Source organism: Cyberlindnera jadinii (assembly GCF_001661405.1).
Source record: "Cyberlindnera jadinii NRRL Y-1542 unplaced genomic scaffold CYBJAscaffold_1, whole genome shotgun sequence".
NCBI classification, from domain to species: domain Eukaryota; kingdom Fungi; phylum Ascomycota; class Saccharomycetes; order Phaffomycetales; family Wickerhamomycetaceae; genus Williopsis; species Williopsis jadinii.
Genome location: NW_017963652.1, coordinates 1,866,667 through 1,887,525, shown reverse-complemented (window position 1 = coordinate 1,887,525; position 20,859 = coordinate 1,866,667). Strand labels below are relative to the sequence as shown.

At 43.7% G+C, this 20,859-nt stretch overlaps 14 protein-coding genes across 14 annotated transcripts; 10 read left to right on the top strand and 4 right to left on the bottom strand.

The window, feature by feature from the left end:
* Nucleotides 1-13: 13 nt before the first annotated feature.
* Nucleotides 14-727, top strand: MRX8 (translation initiation/elongation factor MRX8; the record flags this gene model as incomplete). The annotated part of the gene is made up of 1 exon (XM_020212104.1): nucleotides 14-727. A coding segment is annotated over one exon (714 nt), but the record flags the coding sequence as incomplete, so codon positions are not given.
* Nucleotides 728-1,094: 367 nt separating this feature from the next.
* GAR1 (H/ACA snoRNP pseudouridylase subunit GAR1) lies at nucleotides 1,095-1,376 on the bottom strand (the record flags this gene model as incomplete). The annotated part of the gene is made up of 1 exon (XM_020212175.1): nucleotides 1,095-1,376. A coding segment is annotated over one exon (282 nt), but the record flags the coding sequence as incomplete, so codon positions are not given.
* A 310-nt stretch (nucleotides 1,377-1,686) lies between these two features.
* Nucleotides 1,687-5,125, top strand: CYBJADRAFT_165845 (uncharacterized protein). The gene has a single exon (XM_020214238.1). It carries the CDS (start codon nucleotides 1,728-1,730, stop codon nucleotides 5,106-5,108), a length of 3,381 nt encoding a protein of 1,126 aa, XP_020073626.1. The 5' UTR covers nucleotides 1,687-1,727; the 3' UTR covers nucleotides 5,109-5,125.
* A 134-nt stretch (nucleotides 5,126-5,259) lies between these two features.
* On the top strand, nucleotides 5,260-6,240 carry MRPS28 (mitochondrial 37S ribosomal protein uS15m). The gene has a single exon (XM_020214237.1). It carries the CDS (start codon nucleotides 5,289-5,291, stop codon nucleotides 6,156-6,158), a length of 870 nt encoding a protein of 289 aa, XP_020073625.1. The 5' UTR covers nucleotides 5,260-5,288; the 3' UTR covers nucleotides 6,159-6,240.
* CYBJADRAFT_165842 (homoserine O-acetyltransferase family protein) lies at nucleotides 6,228-7,960 on the bottom strand. The gene has a single exon (XM_020214236.1). The coding sequence runs from the start codon at nucleotides 7,823-7,825 to the stop codon at nucleotides 6,281-6,283; it is 1,545 nt and encodes a 514-aa protein (XP_020073624.1). The 5' UTR covers nucleotides 7,826-7,960; the 3' UTR covers nucleotides 6,228-6,280.
* Nucleotides 7,961-8,383: 423 nt separating this feature from the next.
* Nucleotides 8,384-8,614, top strand: CYBJADRAFT_122734 (RNA recognition motif domain-containing protein; the record flags this gene model as incomplete). The annotated part of the gene is made up of 1 exon (XM_020212447.1): nucleotides 8,384-8,614. A coding segment is annotated over one exon (231 nt), but the record flags the coding sequence as incomplete, so codon positions are not given.
* Nucleotides 8,615-8,626: 12 nt separating this feature from the next.
* Nucleotides 8,627-8,872, top strand: CYBJADRAFT_114778 (uncharacterized protein; the record flags this gene model as incomplete). Its single annotated transcript, XM_020212170.1, has 1 exon — nucleotides 8,627-8,872. A coding segment is annotated over one exon (246 nt), but the record flags the coding sequence as incomplete, so codon positions are not given.
* A 2,547-nt stretch (nucleotides 8,873-11,419) lies between these two features.
* Nucleotides 11,420-12,463, top strand: CYBJADRAFT_122490 (Metallo-dependent phosphatase; the record flags this gene model as incomplete). Its single annotated transcript, XM_020212431.1, has 1 exon — nucleotides 11,420-12,463. A coding segment is annotated over one exon (1,044 nt), but the record flags the coding sequence as incomplete, so codon positions are not given.
* Nucleotides 12,464-13,152: 689 nt separating this feature from the next.
* GPI19 (phosphatidylinositol N-acetylglucosaminyltransferase GPI19) lies at nucleotides 13,153-13,716 on the top strand (the record flags this gene model as incomplete). The annotated part of the gene is made up of 1 exon (XM_020213536.1): nucleotides 13,153-13,716. One exon carries the CDS (start codon nucleotides 13,153-13,155, stop codon nucleotides 13,714-13,716), a length of 564 nt encoding a protein of 187 aa, XP_020073620.1.
* A 265-nt stretch (nucleotides 13,717-13,981) lies between these two features.
* CYBJADRAFT_14416 (DMT family transporter) lies at nucleotides 13,982-15,421 on the top strand. Its single transcript, XM_020213209.1, has one exon. It carries the CDS (start codon nucleotides 14,248-14,250, stop codon nucleotides 15,304-15,306), a length of 1,059 nt encoding a protein of 352 aa, XP_020073619.1. The 5' UTR covers nucleotides 13,982-14,247; the 3' UTR covers nucleotides 15,307-15,421.
* OST6 (dolichyl-diphosphooligosaccharide--protein glycotransferase) lies at nucleotides 15,360-16,559 on the bottom strand. Its single transcript, XM_020214235.1, has one exon. It carries the CDS (start codon nucleotides 16,495-16,497, stop codon nucleotides 15,538-15,540), a length of 960 nt encoding a protein of 319 aa, XP_020073618.1. The 5' UTR covers nucleotides 16,498-16,559; the 3' UTR covers nucleotides 15,360-15,537.
* A 189-nt stretch (nucleotides 16,560-16,748) lies between these two features.
* Nucleotides 16,749-17,908, top strand: CYBJADRAFT_165837 (uncharacterized protein). The gene has a single exon (XM_020214234.1). The coding sequence runs from the start codon at nucleotides 16,772-16,774 to the stop codon at nucleotides 17,870-17,872; it is 1,101 nt and encodes a 366-aa protein (XP_020073617.1). The 5' UTR covers nucleotides 16,749-16,771; the 3' UTR covers nucleotides 17,873-17,908.
* Nucleotides 17,909-17,988: 80 nt separating this feature from the next.
* On the top strand, nucleotides 17,989-19,348 carry PPM1 (leucine carboxy methyltransferase). Its single transcript, XM_020214233.1, has one exon. It carries the CDS (start codon nucleotides 18,059-18,061, stop codon nucleotides 19,088-19,090), a length of 1,032 nt encoding a protein of 343 aa, XP_020073616.1. The 5' UTR covers nucleotides 17,989-18,058; the 3' UTR covers nucleotides 19,091-19,348.
* TRM9 (tRNA (carboxymethyluridine(34)-5-O)-methyltransferase) lies at nucleotides 19,230-20,854 on the bottom strand (the record flags this gene model as incomplete). The annotated part of the gene is made up of 3 exons (XM_020213535.1): nucleotides 19,230-19,238; nucleotides 19,267-19,864; nucleotides 20,115-20,854. The coding sequence occupies 3 exons, from the start codon at nucleotides 20,852-20,854 to the stop codon at nucleotides 19,230-19,232; spliced, it is 1,347 nt and encodes a 448-aa protein (XP_020073615.1).
* Nucleotides 20,855-20,859: the final 5 nt, after the last annotated feature.

Below are 20,859 nucleotides of genomic sequence, written 5' to 3'. Positions count from 1 at the left end.
TAGTGCTCATGTCATTGGTGGTGTTACCCACTTCTTTACAAAGGCATACGTGAAATTGGAGTGGACCACTGCAAAGTTTCTGGATATACCTGGTGAGCAAAAGAGATTAGAACAGGAGAGGGTGATGGCATCTCAACAAGAGGAAAATGAGCCAGTCGATGTTGATTTCAAGATCAAGAAGGCTGGACTACCGGAGATTGTATTCTTAGGCAAATGTAACGTTGGTAAGTCCTCGTTGTTGAATGCACTGTTGACTTCTAGAAATGCCAAACAGAATTTGGAGTTTGCATGGGCCTCTAGAAGGGCCGGGTTCACGCAGACCATGAACTGTTTCAACGTTGGTAACAGGTTTAACCTTATAGATACACCAGGGTATGGTGTGAAGGGTAAGATGGAGCAAGGTGAACAGGTGATGGAATACCTCCATAGAAGGAAGGAACTGCGCAGAGTGTATCTCTTAATAGGCGCAGAGGAAGGATTTAGTCAGGATGATTTTACCATCATTGATATGTTATTAGAAGCTGGCGTACCCTTTGAGATAGTCTTCACCAAATTGGATAAGTTGAGGAAGACGAGTAAAGTTGAGCAGCACATCAAAAATAGCGGTGTCTTAACACTACCTTCTCAGCCATCGCTAATCTTCACAAATTCTGAAGTGAACAAGTACCACAGAGAAAGACACGGATTTGAGATATTGAGATGGTCTATATTTGAAGCCTGTGGTTTGCCATATAGTACAAAACCTTTGAAGGTTCAGTAAAAATAAAAGATTTTTAGTTCTTTAGATGTGGAAATATTTCATTATTCACTATTATACACACAAGGAGAAAGCACAGAGCAACTTAGAAACGGCCACGGCCTCTACCACCAAAGCCACCTCTTGAGCCACCTCTACCACCGAAACCACCTCTGGCACCACCACGGCCACCGAAGCCACCTCTGGCACCTCCACGACCACCGAAACCACCACGGGCACCACCACGGCCTCCAAATCCACCACGAGCACCACCACGGCCTCCAAACCCACCACGGGCACCGCCACGACCGGCAGCTCTCTTCTTCTTTGGAGCTGGTGGACCTGCAACCTTTGGCTTTGGCAAGAATCTTTCAATTGGTAAGAGCTTATCTGGAGCAATGTAAAACTTATCTCCATCTTTAAAAGAGTCAGCTTGCACACCCTCGCTTGGCTTGATAGTGAAGAACACCTCGTTCAATGGTCCAAGAATCTCATCCACTTTACCAATCTGGGTCTTGTTCTCAAGGTATATTGGTGCATTAAAGTATGGGATCTTTGTATTGATGGAACGGCAGAAGATATCACCTTCAACTGAATGTACGAATGAGCCCATCTCGAGCACTGAGTCTGGAGGACCTTGTGGGACTGCCGGTCTACCAAAACCACCGCGTCCACCACGGCCTCCACGGAAGCCACCTCTGTTTCCACCCCTGTTCATCTTGTTTTAATGGCTTTTATATGGGAATCTTGAATTGAAGAGAAGCTATAAGCTGTGAAAGAGAAAAGAGAAGCCCATCGCACAAAAATTTTCCAAGCACACTGCGCTTTTCCCAAAAGGGTAATTTACGGGGGCAAGAAAGAGGTCGGATTTGATCCGCGTGTTTGACTGTTGTTTTTGGCCTCGATGGAGCTGTTTGTCTCATCTTATTATGGAAAGAGGACATAAACACACCAAGGATACCGTTGCTTTCAGTGTGGTGTTGACGTAGAGATGGCCTTTGACGATGAATTAGAGGGGTTGATCGTCTCTAAGAAGGGCAAATACGTGAAGCTCACGTCTGTGGTGGTTGATAAACTGAAACAGTTGATACTCAGGTCATCGGAGTGTGACAAGGTCATCGCTTCGCATCATTTACGCGCGGACAAATTCTTTGAAGAGTTCTTATGGCCAAATGTGTCCGGTAAGTGTACCGACAATACACTGTTCGTGGTGTGGGTTTGTGTTGTGTCTCGTGTGCAATCAGGAAAGAGGTTGCACTTTAACGGCGATGATCGTGCTAAAGTTGAAGAGTTTGTATTCAGATCAGTACAGGTCATCAAAAACGACCAGCAAGTGCTTGGGTTGAAAGTGTGGGCCATCAGGTTCATCAGGTCTTTGATGTCCTCACTGGATATCCCGGTCTTAAGGAAGGTGCTGGAACCTGTGTTTTCTATAGCATCATGGAGATCGCTAAAACATAAACCACTGGACAAATTCGACCTGCAAAGTTCATACGACACAATGAATGAGAAGCTGTCCAAGCTGACCAAGAGGCAAGCAATCATATATAATACCTTATCACTGTTTGTTCATGACTTGTGTTCTTCTCTAACATCTCTTGAAGCCGTTACCAAGGATAACGTTCGATTCTACAAAGAGATTGTGTCAACTCTCTCGTTGATACTTTCTCAATTACCAACAAGAAGGTTTTCCAAGACGATAATTGAACACTCAAACGCTTTACAGATCCTAAAGTATAGAAAATTTGACCTGGGGTATACGCTGGAGTTGTTTGAGTACTTTTTAAAATTCCCATTGGACGAATTCACAGGTGAAATGGAAACTCCAACAACTTTGAAGGCAAGATACGACGAACGCTCAACAACTGTTATCTCATACCTGTTTACCCATTTCAGTGACAAACTAGGAAGTGCGATTTTGGATTCTTCTGCTGCCATAGCACCAAATCTACAAAACATACTGCTCAAACTAGACCCAAGTGATATTGAACAAATGCTTATCCATCTGAAGCTCTCAACTACTTGTCCTGATTTCTCCGTTGATGCATTGTCATATTTAGTCTTGGAGTACCTTTCACCACCAGAGACTTCATCACAAACACTAAAGAAGTATGGTTACCTTCCGATGTATCAATCGTTAGTTCAATTATCCTCGATTTCTCCATTTGAACTGCCAAATCTCAACTCGCAGTTCTTGTCCCTGTCAGACGCTCTAGTAAGGACTTATATTGATGTCAGATTCGGGGCCTTCAACAATATTTCGAATCACATTGTTCGCACCGTTTCTCGTTTCAAAAAAACTGGAGTAGATGGTAAACTGACAGGGTCCAGTCGTCATGCCATAAAGTTGGGATCATATAGTGTGGAGTCTACGGTCCACTTTGATTCAAAGCTTGACTCGATTAAAAATACTAGAGTGACTTTACCGGTGGAACTGGGTAACTCTCAGGCTTCCCATGTTTCTGAATGGAATGACATTAAAACTGGAGATGTCATTTTGCTAGTCAAGCTCGGTGATAGATTACAAGGTAAAGGCTCCTTTGAGAAATGTGGAATCGAAAACGTTTGTTCTCTCCATGTTGAAAGTGTCGCAAACAAGAATGGTTCAAAGAAGCTGTCTTCCAATAGCAGGTCGTTCCTTATACATGCAATTGGTTCCCACGAGGAGAATTTCGAGAACATGAATCTTCTACTCAAGCTACCAGAGGCTTTAAAAGACTATTTTCAAAGTCTGAAGAACATTGAAACCATCGTGGATTATCCTGATTCCACTTTAGAACCATGGTTTGTGGAACAAATCTTAGGATATGGAGACCACAACGCTGGAAACTTCACCAAGCTGGATCACCGTTCCAAGTTGTCTCTGAAATCTATTCCATGTGATATCATTGAAGAAGCTCTAAAAGATTTTGAATTGGATTGGCAACATGATTCCAAGAAGAGACGTGTTGATGATGAGATTAAAAAGTCCTACGATGCTGAAATCATTGGGAAACAAGTAACGTTAAAAGAGGGCACGTATCAACCTTCGCTCAACTATACCCCAGCTCAACTGCGTGCTATAGTTTGCTCATCTTTAGATGGATTAACCATTGTTAGAGGGGCGGCTGGTTCAGGTAAGAGAAGCTTGGCTTCGCACATTATACTTTCCAATATTGTAAACCACTCCAACGAACGGATTCTTGTGGTTACTAAGAATGAAATCACTCTTGATGATTTAATGGATAAGGTTATCAAGTTAGGTGTTAAGGATGAATATGTCTTCAGTATGACAGACACAGCTAGTCAAGAGGAGAAAGTGAAAGCTTCCACACTTAGAATAACTGAACTACTTGGTAACGTTGGAGACTTGGCATCTCTATTGGATATTCACGGTGCACATGATAATGATCCCCTTTGCGCTACCAACTTTTGGAAGTATGAGCTTCAACCTCTTTGGGAATCATTCTTACACAAGTGTAAGAGCTGTGACTCTTCAGAAGCTTTGTTATCGTGTTATCCCTTCAAGAGGTTTGGTAAATTGAACATTGACGGATCTCAAGATTTCAATTCAACATTGAAAGCCATCCTAGGTCATTACTGCGAAATTGCAAACTTGTTCGAGGAGATTGAACGCCTCGGTCCGTTAAGTTTCCTCACCTCTAAAAAGTCAAAGGCTGAGTATCTATTGACGTTACAAGCGAAAGTGATTGGTGTCACTGCAAGCTTCCTTGAGGAGAATTTCACGTTGTTACAAGGCTATAACGTCCACTACAGCAGTATCTTATTTGCGGAAGCCTCACAGTTGAACATCCATGAATCTATTTTACCATTTCTTGTCGATTCCAAGGGAACACAGTCTAGAGTCATTATGATTGGCGATGAGCTTAACCTGGGGCCGTCTGTGCTCGACAGTGAGAGTGGTAAAGTCGTTGGACTGTCCACTAGTCTCTTTGAACAGCTGATAAACAAAGGCGCAGCTTCAATAACCCTGTCTTCCCCTGAAGGACCACTGGAAGTGGAGCACATCATTGTCGATGGCTCTACAGAAGAACCAGAAACAGGATTTTACCACAACCTCCAAGAGTGCAATGCGATCATAGACTACATCAGTACATCAAACGAAGACCTCACGGTGTTAACACCATTTGAAGGACAGAGGGCTCCACTACAAATGATGGTTGATGGAAAGTTCAACGGTAAATTCACCGTCCAAACTGTCGAGTCGTTTAGAGGATGTCGCTCCAACACCGTCATTGTCTCAATGGTTCGCACAGGAAACTACAGATTCGACGAGAAGCTCATCCACTCCATCTACCAATCAGCAATATCCAAGCTCGTCATTGTATGCTCACCAGCTTACAAAAGAGACTACGGGTTTGTCTTTGTATAGCATAAATCAGAGCTCCATCTATACAGTTACCCGGACATGTATTGTAGTTTGTATTTTTCGGTTTGCACCACACAACCGTCCCTCGAGTGAAAAATTCCAGGTTGGAAAAGTTGGTCGAAAACCTCTCCAGAAGACATCGAAACACGCTGTTGTAAAACAAAGCACCGTACAAAGAGCAGCATGTTGATGAACGGGTCTGTTTTGAAGGCGTTTGGCTCTGTACAGAGTGTGCGCTTCTTCAGTGCCTCCCCGGTATCGATGGTGAAGAAGTCGATTCTTAAGATTAGAGCTACAGAGAGAAAAGAGGTCAACTTATTGAGACAGAAGTACATCTCAGAGAAGAACTCCAACGTTGATCCTGTTCTTGGCCTTCCAAACAACCCATTCTTGAACAGAATTGATGCTGAATCTAAGGAGCCAAACGTGCTTGGTAGAAGCTACCAACTTCCTGAGTTGGAGAAGCTCCTGTATGGAGCACAAGAGGCATCTGTTAAGGATTCGTATGCCAGTGCCTCTGTTAGTGATTCCAGCTTGAGACAAAGAGAAGCTGTGCTTCGTATCTTGAGCATGAAGAACAGAGCAGACGCGGAAGTTCTGAAGTTCAAGATCGGCCTTGCAAAGAAGGAGTTTCAAAGATTTGAAGGTGATACTGGCTCCTCTGAAGTTCAAGCAGCAGTTGCGACTGTTAGAATCCATCATCTGTACCATCACTGTAAGGACAACAAGAAGGATCTTCAAAACGTGAGATTGTTGAGAATGATTGTACAAAAGAGACAAAAGATCTTGAGATATTTGAAGAGGGATAACCCGGAGAGATACTACTGGGCCATCAACAAACTGGGTTTGACCGATCATATTGTTCACATGGAGTTCAACATGGACAGAAGATACATGCAAAAGTTCAAGATGTATGGTGACCGTATCTTGATCAAGGAATCTAACAAGATCCAAGAAGAAGAGCGTAAGCAGAGACGTAAAGAGAAGAAGCTTTTGAAACACAAATCACTAAATGAGCTGAGAAGCATGAAGAGAGCTTTGTCAAAGCCTTGAAATATTTTTGAAAGCAAACCATCATCATCCTTGTAAATATCAACTCTGAAAATCTACATATTTCATATATAGAAGTTTTCTGCCTTTTCAATTGTAAACAAATCTGCATATGTAAATTTGGATTAGAGGAACCTTTTTATTGGACCACCAACGTGTTCGAGATCCAAAAGGAAGGTGTCATGACCGTACATACTGGTCTCTTCACTGAGTTCAACGTGATGGATATTAGAGCCATCACCTCCATGGAATTTTATGTTTCCCTTCTTCAAAACATCTGCAATTTCTTGCTGTTGCCAATGTGGGAACAATATATCGGACTTCACTCCAATAACTAGCACCTCCTTGCTTGCAATTGGACTCATACCTCTGAGAAGATCATCAGCCTCTTGTTCCTGTGTCTTTGTCCGTCTTTTTATACTCTCGACATCATTTGGTGCCTTGATACAAACTTCTGATGCAACAAACGAATCATAAACACCTTTGAGGTATTCGCTCTCTGTGGATGATCTCTTCTCTTTTGCAAGAGATCTGTTGCTGTGTCCCAAGTCAAACAAATCCATTGCCTTGGAGACGTACAATAACGAATTTGGATCGTATTCAAGTGAGAACTTGTTTCCCTGGTGGTCCAAATACGTCTCAACCAAGAAGTCAGGACATAGAGCAGGACCAGATGTTGGTTTGGCCCTTTCTCTTCCAAACCGAATTTCCCATTCTGGACCTGATCTATAAGTCACAGTTGCAATTTCCCTTGCAAGTTTCATGCCAACGTGTGGTGGCACGGAGTCGTAATAGTAGCCTCTCTTCCAATTTGGGTCAGACATGAGCACCTGTCTCTGTGTGTGACGCATTGCTATAGAGTAAGGATGCGATCTAGCACACCCTGAGATGGAAACCACACGGTTAACCCTGTCTGGGAACTCATGCGCATAGGCAAGCGATTGCATTCCACCCATTGAAGAGCCCACAGAGGCGTATAGGTTCATGACTCCAAATTCCTCACGCATTAGACGTTCCTGGGCCCTAACCATGTCTGATATACTGAGGATTGGGAAACTTGTAGCGTATCTTTCACCATTGGCAGGGTCAACGGACGAAGGACCGGTGGAACCGTAGCACCCGCCAACAACATTGGTACATACGACAAAGAATTTGTTTGTATCTAATGGCTTATCAGGCCCGATAAAGTCTTCCCACCAGCCTGGCTTTTCATTCTCAATCTGGGACTTTGCATGGGAAGAAGCTGAAAGACCTGTATGGAGCAAGATAGCGTTCGTCTTGTCATCATTCAAAGTTCCCCAATGTTCATAGGCTACTTCAAACTCTGGTAAATACCCACCGTAATCTAGAAACAAAGGCTCTGTGCTCTTAAACACTTTGAATCCCGACTGAACACGGGCATAAACTGGCTCTGGAAGCTCATTCGTCTTTATATCGGTATCATCAAAGGGATTGTGTTGGTTTGAGAGCAGATCGGTCTTCTCCTGGAGTTTGTCCAAACAAGGGAATGACATTGCTGGGTTCGAAGGTGCTGTATTGGCCACATTTGTTGTACGAGAAGGGCCAACGACAGCTCTCTTCGAGGAAGACTTGGAGATAAGCCTTGCTTGATTTGTAATCTTCAAGAGAGAGCTCTTTGTAGCTTGTCTTGTTGAGTGTCTGAGAAGCATTTGTGCAATGAATATGGGAGAGATGAGATGAGTAGAGAGCAGCACAAGTGGAATCAAATCACAATAACAACTTTAGCCACAGGGAGGTTAAAAGAGGAGAAGAAGGAGTCCTTTCCAATTGTGGCTAGTGCAGAAGAGAAAATTTGCTTGCTACAATCGTGGTGTGTATGCAAACCCGTTGTAAAGGTGGTGTCTTTGTATATGTAGGGTGTGTGGCTTCGTCTCGAGAAAGCACATAAGCTGTGGCGCACTTTCTCGGGTAAGTGATTTAATTGCACGTGATCTCAATTTCTTTTTTTGAAGCCACTAAAGCTTACGTAAGCGACCACGGATCTGGTGTTGGGATGTTTTGGTTTTGGGAGGGGCAGGGGGTTTACATGTTGGCTTTATCGATTGCGGCGCTTTGTGTTTGGGGGTGTATGCCCTAGCGACCCTGTGGGCCACTGCCCAGGTGCCCAGGTGCGACCAGGAAAAAAATTTCTTCATCGCTAGAGCTTTCTTCAACCCCCTTTCTTTCCTAATTCTTTTCAACTAACAACAAATAAACACAGTAACAAGATGTCATCTGACCTTTCAGACGTTAGACTCTTTGTCAGACCACTTCCATTCGATGTTAACGAAGAGGACTTGAAGAGCTTCTTCTCCCCTATTGGTGAAATCACCGATTTCATCGTTGCTAGAGGTTATGCCTTTGTTGAATACGCTAATGCAGATTTGGCAAGACAAGCCATCGCTGAATTGCACCAAAAGCCGTTCGGTGATGTTCCATTATCCTTGGAGTACGCTAAGGCTCAAAAGCCAAGATTCAGACTTCTTGTTTCTAACATGCCAGAAGGTGCTGAGTGGCAAGATCTGAAAGATTTTGCTCTCCAAAAGGGATTCGAAGTTACCTACGCCAACGTTTTCCAAAGAGAGAACAACGGTACCGGTGTTTTGGACCTTGCTACTGAAGAGGAGTTGAACAAGGCACTTGAGGAGTTGAACGGTCTCGATTTCAAAGGTAACCCAATTGTTCTTGAGAAGGATCCAAACCCTCCACCATTGAGAGGAGGTGGTGCTCGTCGTGGCGGTTTCAGAGGTGGCCGTGGTGGCTTCAGAGGTGGCCGTGGTGGTTTCAGAGGTGGTCGTGGTGGCTACGGTGATAGATATGGTGACCGTGACAGAGGTTTCGACCGTGACAGAGGCTTCAGAGGTGGTCGTGATTACGACGACCGTGACAGAGGTTACAGAGGAGGCCGTGATTATGAAGACCGTGACAGAGGCTACAGATCAAGAGATGATTACGATGACAGACGTAGAGACAGATCACCAGTCAGATACTAAACGTGCTTCTTTGTCTTTTCTATGTTTTTTTTTGTTCACATTAATCTTTTGTGTTCTTCTTGCTAACAACTTTTAGGAATTGGATATTATTTGATTCGACTGTGGTGGTTGAAACTGTGTGTTTCTCTGTGTGTTTTATTTTCATGACTCGATTGTTCAGGATGAATTGTGAGAGCGCCGATATGTACTTTTAGCCCGTGTTTTTTTGTCTTTCTTTATTTTATAGTGATTTGAGCGAAGTGGTTAACAATCCTCCCCCAATTCATAAAGTCATCTACAGAACTCATGGAGATCTCACTAGTGGCAATTCCATTCCTTTTTATCCCCTCCGTCCCTATAGATTGTATTGACGTTTCATCGATGGTTAACTCGAGCAAAGTGGCATCCAAAGATATTTAGTCCTTACAGAGGGTATGTTCCAATGGAGAAACCCACCTCGCCAATGTGGCTGTGCGGTTTAAGTATATAGTTTATGTATATAGTTTGTGTTCATGGCAATGGAGAGTGGCATCTAATGACACCATCTAACCATGCAACGATGTCTGATGACATGCTTTGAGGGAGATTCTCAAAACAACAGCCAATTCAATGGTCTAGATTGAACGACACGGTTTCCATGTCACAATAGACGATCGCTCACAAGCCTACCAGTGGTGTGGCTATACTGTAGGCACGTCTAGTGCTAATGCGCTCGATAGAACGATGGTGCTAAATATAGAGTTGCCGTTGATCTGACATCAGATAAGCGATCTAACAAAATTGTATCCTGATTGATGGCAATGACTACCTTACTACGAAACTCCTAAACCTATGCGAATGACAAGTGGTCTCGTCGACGATGACCACTGGTCATTGGCCCAAACGTTGATCGACCACGGCGAACGTTTAGACCGCATAGACCTCTTACCGCAAAATCTGTGCATCTCGGGAAGTCAAAACTCTGAGGCAGGCCGTTCATAGGCAGAATTTGGTGTCAAAACATCAATATCTACACCATGAACTGCGCAACTTGATGGAGCACCTCTCCGACAAATTCCAACACCAGTCAGTAGGCCCACACTCACACAACACAACATATACCACACTAAACAAGAGCCCTATTCACTGCCAATTCACTCAGCTTCTGCCTAACACACCATCAACCTCCGGAAATAAGTTGCAGCAGCAGGCTTTTCTGCGTCCCGCTGTGTTTCCTGTGAAAGGCAGAAGGGGGAAATTTTCTGAAGTTACACCAGAGGGAGAAAAAAAGTTCATGAAAACGTCCGCAACCCCTAAAATTCCACCAAATACGCCATTTCCAGCAGGGTTCTTATTCCAAAGAGCAAACAACTCAGAGCCAATTTTCAAGGAGAAAAGCAGAGCGAGAGAAGACGAGGAACAATGGGTAACTCTTCTTCAAAACAAAAGGACTCTTTGAAGTCCTATCCGTCGTTTTCAAGGTCTGATACGCAGAACTCTACCAAATCGAGCCGTTCATTACGTTCACGGAGGTCGCTGACTCGCGACTCTGACGCCTCCAGCTTCAAGACAGCGGCGGACTCACCGTCAATGGTTCCACATACTCCACATACAAGTCGTAAGAACTCGTCCAACAATGTTGTCGCTTCGTCTGTGAGTGCAGGCAACAACAACGTTGCCTCCGGGGGTGGAGAAGTTCCTACGTTGAACGTGTCGGGCCCTGATGCAGCAATGTCATTACCACCATCGATGGTTCAAGTGGAACCGAAACAGCCCATCTTGAGAAACAACAGTGATGCCCAGGAGGACCTCGCACAGCTCAGATCAGACAACCAGAGAAGGGATTCGCTGCACAGCTCAGCTCATTTGAGCAACAATGGCGGGAGTACTGAAATCGAGAAGCATCAACAGCGGCAGCAGCTGCAGCAGCAGCAGGATCAACAACAAATACACCAACAGCAACTACAACTACTTCAGCAACAGCAACAGCAACAACAGCAGAAACTTGAACAACAAGATGAACAACACGACCCACAACAGATACAACAACAGCAACTCCTACTGCAACAACAGATACTACAACAACAACAGCAGTTGGAGCAACTGCAATTGCTACAGAAGCAACAACAGGAGAAACTACAACAGCAGCAAGCACAGCAGGATGAACAGAAGCAGGCACAACAAGACCAACAACAACAGAATCAGCAACATCTGCAAACACAACAACAGGTGTCATCTCTTGAAACACCAACGCCGAAGAAGTCAAGCTTTTCTAGTCAATTTCAAAGCCCAAGTTCCTATACAAACACAACGGTTCAAGGAGTAGACATTGAAGAATTGATACAGAGATTGTTAGATGCGGGCTATGCAGGAAAGAGAACAAAGAGTGTATGTTTAAAGAATAGTGAGATTGCTATGGTTTGCGCAAAGGCGAGAGAGATCTTCTTATCACAGCCAACATTGTTGGAGTTGAGCCCGCCTGTGAAGATTGTCGGTGACGTCCATGGGCAGTTTGGTGATTTGATTAGAATGTTTACCAAATGTGGATTTCCTCCAGCAGCAAACTATCTGTTCTTGGGTGACTACGTTGATCGAGGCAAGCAATCACTTGAGACTATTCTACTTTTACTATGCTACAAGATCAAATACCCTGAAAACTTCTTCCTCTTGCGTGGGAACCATGAATGTGCAAGTGTCACTAGGGTTTATGGATTTTATGACGAGTGCAAACGTCGTTGTAATATTAAGACTTGGAAATTGTTCATCGATACATTTAACACTTTACCACTAACAGCAATAGTTGCAGGAAAGATCTTCTGTGTCCATGGTGGGTTATCACCGGTCTTAAACTCAATGGATGAAATTCGTAACGTTAATAGACCAACTGACGTTCCAGATTTCGGATTGATCAATGATTTACTATGGTCCGATCCTTCGGATGCGATTAACGAGTGGGAGGATAACGAAAGAGGTGTTTCATACTGTTTCAACAAAGTTGCAATTAACAAATTTCTTACAAGATTTGGCTTTGATCTGGTTTGCAGAGCTCATATGGTTGTTGAAGATGGGTACGAATTCTTCAATGGTCAAAGTCTTGTGACCGTTTTCAGTGCACCAAACTACTGCGGTGAATTCGACAATTGGGGTGCAGTTATGTGTGTTAGTGAAGAATTGTTATGCAGCTTTGAACTCTTAGACCCATTGGACTCCGTTGCCTTGAAACAGTTCATGAAGAAGGGCAAACACGAAAGACGCTTAGCAAACTTGGCTACCCAACAGGCTAATGCCGGAGGAAGCAACCATGGAAGTTTCAGTACAGTTGTGGGAACCCCTACACTGTCAAATATATCATCATGAAACGTATGTGCTGCCCTTGTTTTTCTTGGCCTACGATCTTCGTGGTTTCATTATGTTGGGTTTAGATCAATACGGGTGTAATCCAAATTGGGGCTTCATTTTATCCCGTTCTTATATATACATACAACCCCATATCTGATCCCAGTTCAATGATTGCTTGAAGCCAACTGGTTAAGAACTGCTCATCAGCAATCACAGCAACATACAGCCAAACAAAGAATACCAAACAAAAACAGCAAAAAGCACCAAAAAGAAGGAAAAGAAACGGCATAATATCACTTCCATGGCAAACATATTCTACTACGAACACAGCTGAACCAGCTCGTATAAAAAGTGTTTAAGACTAACACTGTGGTTTTATGTCCCTTCTCTCCTCTTCCCTTCACACTCCAAGATTTATCATTTTTTTACGTCTCCAGTTAATGAACTTCCTTTTATATAACCCTCCAACGTGTACCACTAGTCCATAAAGTCTTTCAATGGCTCTCATTGGATCACCAACCTGCCTACGTTACACTGAAAGTTATACAGACGGCGATGCATCTCCGATGTCCTCCTACGTTGAGCCTCAGATTCTTCGGTACAGCCAACATCGGAATTGGCGGTGAATTCCAAGTTGAATCTGTCAATTTTGTCTCTTTACTGGTTGAAATGTCGACGTATCGTCAATAGAAAGAAGCAGCTCATCAATGGCACGCTCTAGACGATCCTCTTTGCGGTTACAGCCGTCGCTGTCCACGTCATCCTTGATTGAGATGTCGCAAAGGGAGTGTCTAACGAAGCCGTTGATCGAGTACGAAGACATCCTTCCCAACATGATGATGAATGAGTCCAGCTTGAAGTTGACAGATCTGCTGGCAAGAGAGAGCGATGTTACTGTGTCCAATCAGATCAGCTCGCTGATTGAATATCGTGGATTTGCGTGGCATTTACTCGTCACGGCGATCCACACGTTGTGGCTGCTGTGGACTTTCCTCCCGGAGAATTGGCTACACTATATCGGCGTCCACTACTATCCCAGTAGGTGGTGGAGTTTGGCCGTCAGCAACTACATCCTTATACTGTTCCTCTACTCGTACATTGCACTCCAATTCTGGAACGTTGAGGTGGAAGCCATTCCAAGAGACGACCTCCGCGCCATCTGTGACGGCGATCAGGTCGTCGAGAAGGACATCGTCAAGTATGGCTGGAAGGACACCAACGGAGTGTTTGACCTGAGGATCTCGGACGTTAACGAAGTTCTCTACGACTGAACCACGTTACACGGCTCATCAGACTCGACACCAAACTGGAAACAGGTCAAAAGTCAAGCTAAACGAACAAGGCATCTCACCCCCGGTGAAGAAAAGGTCACGTGCACTGTGATGGTCGGAGCTCAGCTTTCTGTGGCTGTTTTATCTTCCGCGCGCGCGCGCGCTGACAGCGGAAAATGGGAAAAAGAAACGCCACACTTTGTCTAATTTTTCCTCTGTTTTTTTCCTCGTTCTCTTCACCTTAACGTTTTCTCTAAAGATAAGCAAACCATTCGTTCATTTTTTTGTTTTTGACAGGTTATACCGAGCTTTGAGCTATTGTTTATTCAGTGCACAGTGTTTTGTCCATTTGTTCTGCCCATTGGTTTTGTTGTGTGCTGTTCAGTTTTGTTGTGTCCTTGAATTCATCTCTGATTAGCATACAGCGAGAGCGTTTTGTTGATCATCGCCTTCTCACATACACTGCACATCCACGTTCTTTCCAGACTCTTCTAGTCGGTACCCCCTCTCTTCGTCAGATAGACGGGAAAAATGGAAGTAACATCACGAAGAAAAAGATGGTCGTTGGGACTGCTTATGCTGGCCATAGTGGTTCTCTCATGGGTTCTGTCGTCGTTTCTGATCAATTCTATCTTTGAAAATGACCTCTATCGAAAGCCATTCTTCATCACTTACATCAACACGGCGACGTTCATGTTTTACCTCGTGCCCTACGTCAAGAACTGTATCCAACAGTATTTGGAACATGGCGAAATAAGGTACAAGGAGGTGGAGGACGAATTCCTACACAACTCCGATGACGAAGAAATCTCGCTTACCTCGCCAGACCAGATTGACAAGTTGAGTCTTGTGGAAACTGTTAGACTGAGTGCAGAGTTCTGTGTCGTTTGGTATCTGGCAAACTTGGCAACAAATGCGTCGTTAAGCTATACGAGCGTTGGCAGTCAAACGATATTGTCCTCAACAGCCTCATTCTTTACGCTACTCGTTGGCTGGTTTGCAAACACTGAGAAGTTCAACCAGGTGAAGGTTGGTGCACTTTTACTGAGTTTCCTGGGTGTTGTTCTCGTGACAAAGGCCGATAGCGAACAGATTAGCCATGAGGTGAAACGCACAGCGTTGTCAATATTCATTGGTAACGCGTTGGCACTCCTGGGTGCCCTACTGTATGGAATCTACACCACGATGCTCAAGTATCGTATTAAAGATGAATCTAGAATCAACATGAAAGTGTTCTTTGGCTTTGTTGGTGTGTTTAACATCATCTTGTTGTGGCCATCACTGGTAATACTCCACTATACAGGGGTGGAGAAGTTTGAACTACCAAGAGGTTCCTTTGTCATTGGTGTGATTCTGACAAACTGTCTGATCACTTTTGTATCGGACTTTTGCTGGGTAAAGGCGATGCTCTTAACATCACCTTTAACAGTGACTGTTGGTTTATCAACAACTATCCCATTTGCTATGATTGGTGATATCATTTTCAAAAATGAAAAGATCACAATAACTTATCTCATTGCAGCAGCGATGATTTGCGTATCGTTCTTCATCATCAATAGGGATGCTGAGAACGACCGTCATATAGAGTGACGTTACGATGAACTTTCACATATCAACACACTTATAGTACATTTGCATTTCCTTTCTTCTGTTTCATTGCATGTTTATGTGTTTTTTGCTTGTTTTTTTTCTTCATTATATCTATAAACTGTCTCCAATTACATGATAATAAATATTTTTAAACGTCCTTTAAGGCAATTCTGGTCATCAATGAATAAAGATATCCTGAAGCATGAGTACCCCATAACGTCAGCGTCCCTTTCAAAGCCAAGATGCAACTTGGTATGGGTAAGAAGGGTCTTTGATCTTGTAGATAGATGTCAATCTATTGAAGAGCCAAAAAACGAAGAAGCAAGCGCATAACGTCAATGTGTTTCTCTTTGCTGGATTGTCAATCTTTGGAATTACCACAACCAATCCATTGATCAGAAATACAAATCCCAGATAGATACCTCCAATGATAAACACCTCAGATCCAAATTGCCAATGTGTACCACCACTGAAGTACATGATTTCACCCTTTTCATTCTTAGAAAGCAAGGGTATATTACGAATAACGGTAAACATATAACCAGACGTAAAAACCACAATTGTCAAGATCGAAATCAAACAGAATATTAATCTCGAAGCCAACTTACTCAGCACCTTCTTCTTCAGCACTAAAACAGCGAAAAACGTTGTAAAGAAATACTTCGAGAATTGAGTCAGGTCAAAATCTTCATGGACAACGATGTTTGCATTCACCAATTTGGAGACAAAGTTTGCATAGTGCAATGGATCCTTTGATGAATGATCGCCAATCTTGTACTCAAAGTGAGGGCTTGTGACGTTATAAGCCAGCTCGGTGCTTGGAGGGTAAATCCAGAGATGAGGTACTTGGAGCATCTGGAGATCGATAAACTTCTTTTGGTTGTTTGAGAAATCGGCCTTGAAGAACAAGATGTCATTCTTACCAGGGTTTGAGTCTTGATAACTTCTCGCAATCTTGTGATACACAGGTTCAAATTTCTTACAAGGAGCACACCCCACAGAGTCATCCAAGGCGGTAAACAGCAATGCTGTGTAGTAGTCACGAGGTCCTGTAAGTATGGAGTCGAAGTTCGACTCATTAATCTCTATAACGTTCGAGGGTAACTTCGATGTTGCCAGTTCATCTGCGGTTAACGATGAAAGAGCCCCGGTCAAAAGGGATAAACCCGTTGCCCACGATGATAGTTTCATGTCTCTCTATCTGTCGTCTTTCCTCAACGTTACTTGGGGCCTTACGATAAGATCAAACAAATGATTGGAACTATTCTTTGAAAACGCAATGTTGGACAACAAAGGAGGTTTAGACCACGCGTCGGTTATCTAGATGAGTTGGTGTAGGGATGTGTGGTGTAGGGATGTTTCTTTGTTTACTTTTTCCGTTTTGTTTACTTTTTTTCTGTTTTATTCATTGGAAAGATCTCAAACTCGTTCAGGTTAACCAAGTGAGAATACAAAGAAGTCTATCATGACTCTTTGTTCCTTATTCCAAGATTATGATCGCTCCAAAGATGCTTTGAATGAAGTTTTTCTGAAGGAAACTTCGCGTCGTTCTTTGATCCATGAAGCAACTCTTCTCAAAACGATATTGGAACAACAGATGTACGTTGAGATGAACAACTCAAAGGACTCACACGTTCAATCGTCTTTGAAACAGGACTTGTCAAAGGTCCAAGGCGAGAAGAGGTCCTTGGATAGGAAAATTTCCTTGCTCCAAACTGAGATTCAAAATTTGAAAGAGAGAGCACTGAGTAACGCTCAACTCCAACGGGAAAACATCTCTTTGAAGAATCAAGTCAAGAAGTTGACGTCTCAGTTGGATGAATCAAAGAGTGAGATTGGTAAGGCTTCGAAACAATTTGCCACCCAAAGAGCGGTGTTGGAGTCCAAATTGGACAACGCGAAAAAGAACATCAAGACTTTAAAGGACAGGACCTCCCCTGTAAAACCTTTGACTGGTTCGATCCTATCCCCGCAAAAGACTAGCAGCAACGAAAGAATAAACGTGTTGAAAAAGCCACATCTTAATTCAAACTTTTCTGTTTCTCCATTCCTCAGAAATAGACAGTCCAAACAGGATCTTGGTTCTTCGACTCCTGTTCAAGACAACAGAAACAACATCAAGACCAAGATCTTTGCACAGTCCACGCCCAATGGGAACGTCTTCGCTTCACCTCTGAAGGATGCAAAGCCTAGAAGATCGAGTGGGTTGAAGAACTTGGTTCGTCCCACGAATTCTTTAAAAGCTGCACTGGACAACCCAGATAAGAAGAACAAACCTAGTCTATTCGACGATGACGATGAAGACGATGATGGTGACATCTTCGGGAACAGTGTGCTGAAGAAAGCTGAAAAGAAGGATCACGATGACGATACGACAGAGAAGAAAACTCAACCAGATATCAAGAAGAAGAAGAGGAAGATTGGCTCCACCACCATAGTTGAGGAAACTGAAATCGACGAGGATGAAAAATCTATCCCGTTGAAAAGAGTTAAACTAATTGATAAGCTCGGTGGTATGTCGCCTCTGAAACAGAGAAACAAGGAAAGATCGTTATTTAAAGTGTAAAATAACTGTAATATACCAAAATGTGAAATACGACTGTTCTATTTGCTGTTGTGTATTACGTAAGTATGTTTTCCATGTGTGCGCGTACGTCCTCTTCCTTCTCTCGCTCCGGCCGGCACAGCTGTGCTAAAGTTGAAACGGTGGAAGAGAACCACTACGAGCCATTGTACGTGTGATTTAAACGTAATGGAGTCAAAGACTGTGAGATCGACTGATTTCGATGCCCTTTCTTGTCGATTGAGTGCACTGAACAAGAAATATTTGGTGAATGATGACCATTTGATGGAGTACATCGTTGCCCTTGAACAGGCATTGAAATTTGAGTACAGGTTAAGTTCACGTCGAGTATTCAATGGCATTGTCAGATCAAATAAGCTGCCCATAATCAACAGGGGTACTTATATCCGTACAAAATCCATTGATATAGTTATTGAGAAGTTCCTTGGCCAGTTCAAAGGACAGAAAGTAAGGATTCTAAGCTTGGGATCGGGAAGTGATACAAGGCCATTTAAGCTGTTACCTGGTCATGCTGGGACTTTAGAGTACGTCGAGTTGGACTTCCCAAACAGTTGCAAGTTGAAGCATGCGGTGATAAGTCTTTCGAAGCAACTATGTGATATCGTTGGTGTTGAGCATGTGACGGATGATGGTAGCTCACAAGATTGGTACGACTCACTTGGAGATCTTGACACGGAGCAGTATAAATTGATTGGAGTTGATCTTAGGCAGATTGATCAGCTCCAGGTACTGTTGTCGAAGCTGGACCCTAAGGTTCCAACTCTGGTAATCTCTGAGGCCATGCTGTGCTATGTCGAGACTTCAACGTCTAGCCAGGTTCTTAAAACCTTGAGGGACAGCTTCCCAGTTGGCTGTATAACGGTATACGATCCTATTGGTGGTGAAGGATCATTTGGTGATGTTATGGTGGAAAACTTGAAGCTTCGTAATTTGACCATGCCTTCGTTGTTGGAGTTCAATACATTATCCAAATATCACCAACGGTTGGTCAATCTGGGATTTGGCCACGTTGCCATCGATAATATGTATAATATTTATGAGAATTGGACAGAAGTTGAGGAGAAGCAACGTATATCCAGGCTGGAATTCCTAGATGAGATTGAAGAGTTGAAACTGTTATTGGAGCACTATTGCCTTGCCATTGGATGGTGGGGGTTTGATTGGAATCAGTTTGAATTGAAAATGGGTATACAATCATAATGCATCACAGCTTTTATTAACAGTCACTGGTTTCTCATTAAAGGCTATCTAAACATTAAACCATCTCTTTCGCCCTGGTGTCTCCATTGCGAATTTGGTATCGAATCATTTTCAATTTGGTATAACCTCCAAGCCTCTCTTATGTGCTCTGGTTGTAAAGGTCCGTCCATCTGTACTTTCCTCAGATCCAGCTTCTTCAACTCTTGCTTTATCGTATTGATCTTGTCTTGTACATCCTTGTTCTCCTCTTCATCATTCAGTAGGCTATTCTGCTTGTGTAGCTCATCCAACAGCTCCCTCTTTTCGTTAAGTTTAATCAACAGAGCAGCTTTATCCATTCTTAACTTAACCTCACGTGCTTTCTCCACAATCTCACCAATGAACAGCTTGCCAACACCACCGAGTATAATGGCAACGTTTGGTGAAACACTCTGGTTGAGCACGGAATATGCCAGCTTCCTCAAATGCCCTCTCGTCAACGAGGATCTCTTTAAAAACTCGTACCGTGACATCTGATCCGGTGAGAGATGGTCCATCAGCAGCCTGGTACGCTCCTCCTTGTCCAGCTCTTCCTCTGGCTCTTGTTGTTCCAACGGACCCCCATCGTCGTTTATCGAAACCTTTGTTGTTTGGTCAATATTGCCAAAGATCAGACTGAGCAGCTGCTCCGCTTCTTCCTCTATTATCTCGCTGAAGTCGCTGTCGTTCTCAGACTCGTCCATAGGGACATCTGAAAGGTCCAGGTCGTCTTCTTCTGGCATCATTCGTTGCAGACTGTGGTGATAGTTTGTTTGTATTCATACACAGTGGACTTTACGCTTTGTTTATGAGAGGTTGTCTATTAGTCACGTGACATACAGTATAAAGTTCATAAAAAGTACCGGAATGCGGAACTTCCGGTAGTGGTGTTTGGATGTTCCATGAAGGTGTATAAATCACGTACAACTACAATGAGCAATGGGCTCTTGAAGGTATGGAACGATACGGTTGTGCCTAGGCTGCGGGTCTCTGGATAACTGCGTACCAATTGTCTCTTTCGTATCCGTGTCTTATAACGATTCCACCAGCATCTGCCGCGTTTGACTCCAATTCACCCTTTTTGTAAAGGTGGTAATAGCGGTACTTCGTCTCAGGCTCTTTAGACTCCTCTTTAGACTCCTCTTTAGGCTCCTCTTTAGGCTCCTCTTTAGGCTCCTCGTTACTACCTGATGCAATCCTCTTCTTCTTCTGCTTCGGCTTCTTTGGTTGCTTCTTTTGCAAAACCCATGGAACCAGCACGTCCTGGGGATCGCCTTCTTTATAACCTCTTCTAGAATTCTCCTGTTCTAAAGCCCACACGTAGATCAGTGCTTCTCCGCCCGGTTTCAGCTTACTCAGGATGTGTCGAATAGCATCTGTTCTCCTCTGCGGCGTGGAGAAGTGATGGATAACAGCTATGGAGATGGCAAAGTCAAACCGGCCCTCTGGATGCGGTAGCGACAGCCCATCCGCAACCATAACCTCATGTCCAAACTCCCTCGCACACCCAATCAGGCCATCAGATCGGTCAGATCCAACTATGTACACGTCCTTGTTGACACCGAGGTATTTACCGTTACCACATCCAACGTCGATCCCCACGGTGCCCACTGCACGCTGTAAGAGGAACTCCTCCACAATGGGCCATGGCTTGTACCTCGTTTGCGAGAAGTGCGATGCAATCTCGTTGTACACAGTATGCACGTAAACCTGCTCCTGGCTCTGTGGATCTAAAGTCTCATCCATGGTGC

Coding starts and splice junctions, on each gene's coding strand:
- CYBJADRAFT_165845 (XM_020214238.1), top strand. CDS start 1,728: ATGGCCTTTGACGATGAATTAGAGGGGTTGATCGTCTCTAAGAAGGGC.
- MRPS28 (XM_020214237.1), top strand. CDS start 5,289: ATGTTGATGAACGGGTCTGTTTTGAAGGCGTTTGGCTCTGTACAGAGT.
- CYBJADRAFT_165842 (XM_020214236.1), bottom strand. CDS start 7,825: ATGCTTCTCAGACACTCAACAAGACAAGCTACAAAGAGCTCTCTCTTG.
- CYBJADRAFT_14416 (XM_020213209.1), top strand. CDS start 14,248: ATGGAAGTAACATCACGAAGAAAAAGATGGTCGTTGGGACTGCTTATG.
- OST6 (XM_020214235.1), bottom strand. CDS start 16,497: ATGAAACTATCATCGTGGGCAACGGGTTTATCCCTTTTGACCGGGGCT.
- CYBJADRAFT_165837 (XM_020214234.1), top strand. CDS start 16,772: ATGACTCTTTGTTCCTTATTCCAAGATTATGATCGCTCCAAAGATGCT.
- PPM1 (XM_020214233.1), top strand. CDS start 18,059: ATGGAGTCAAAGACTGTGAGATCGACTGATTTCGATGCCCTTTCTTGT.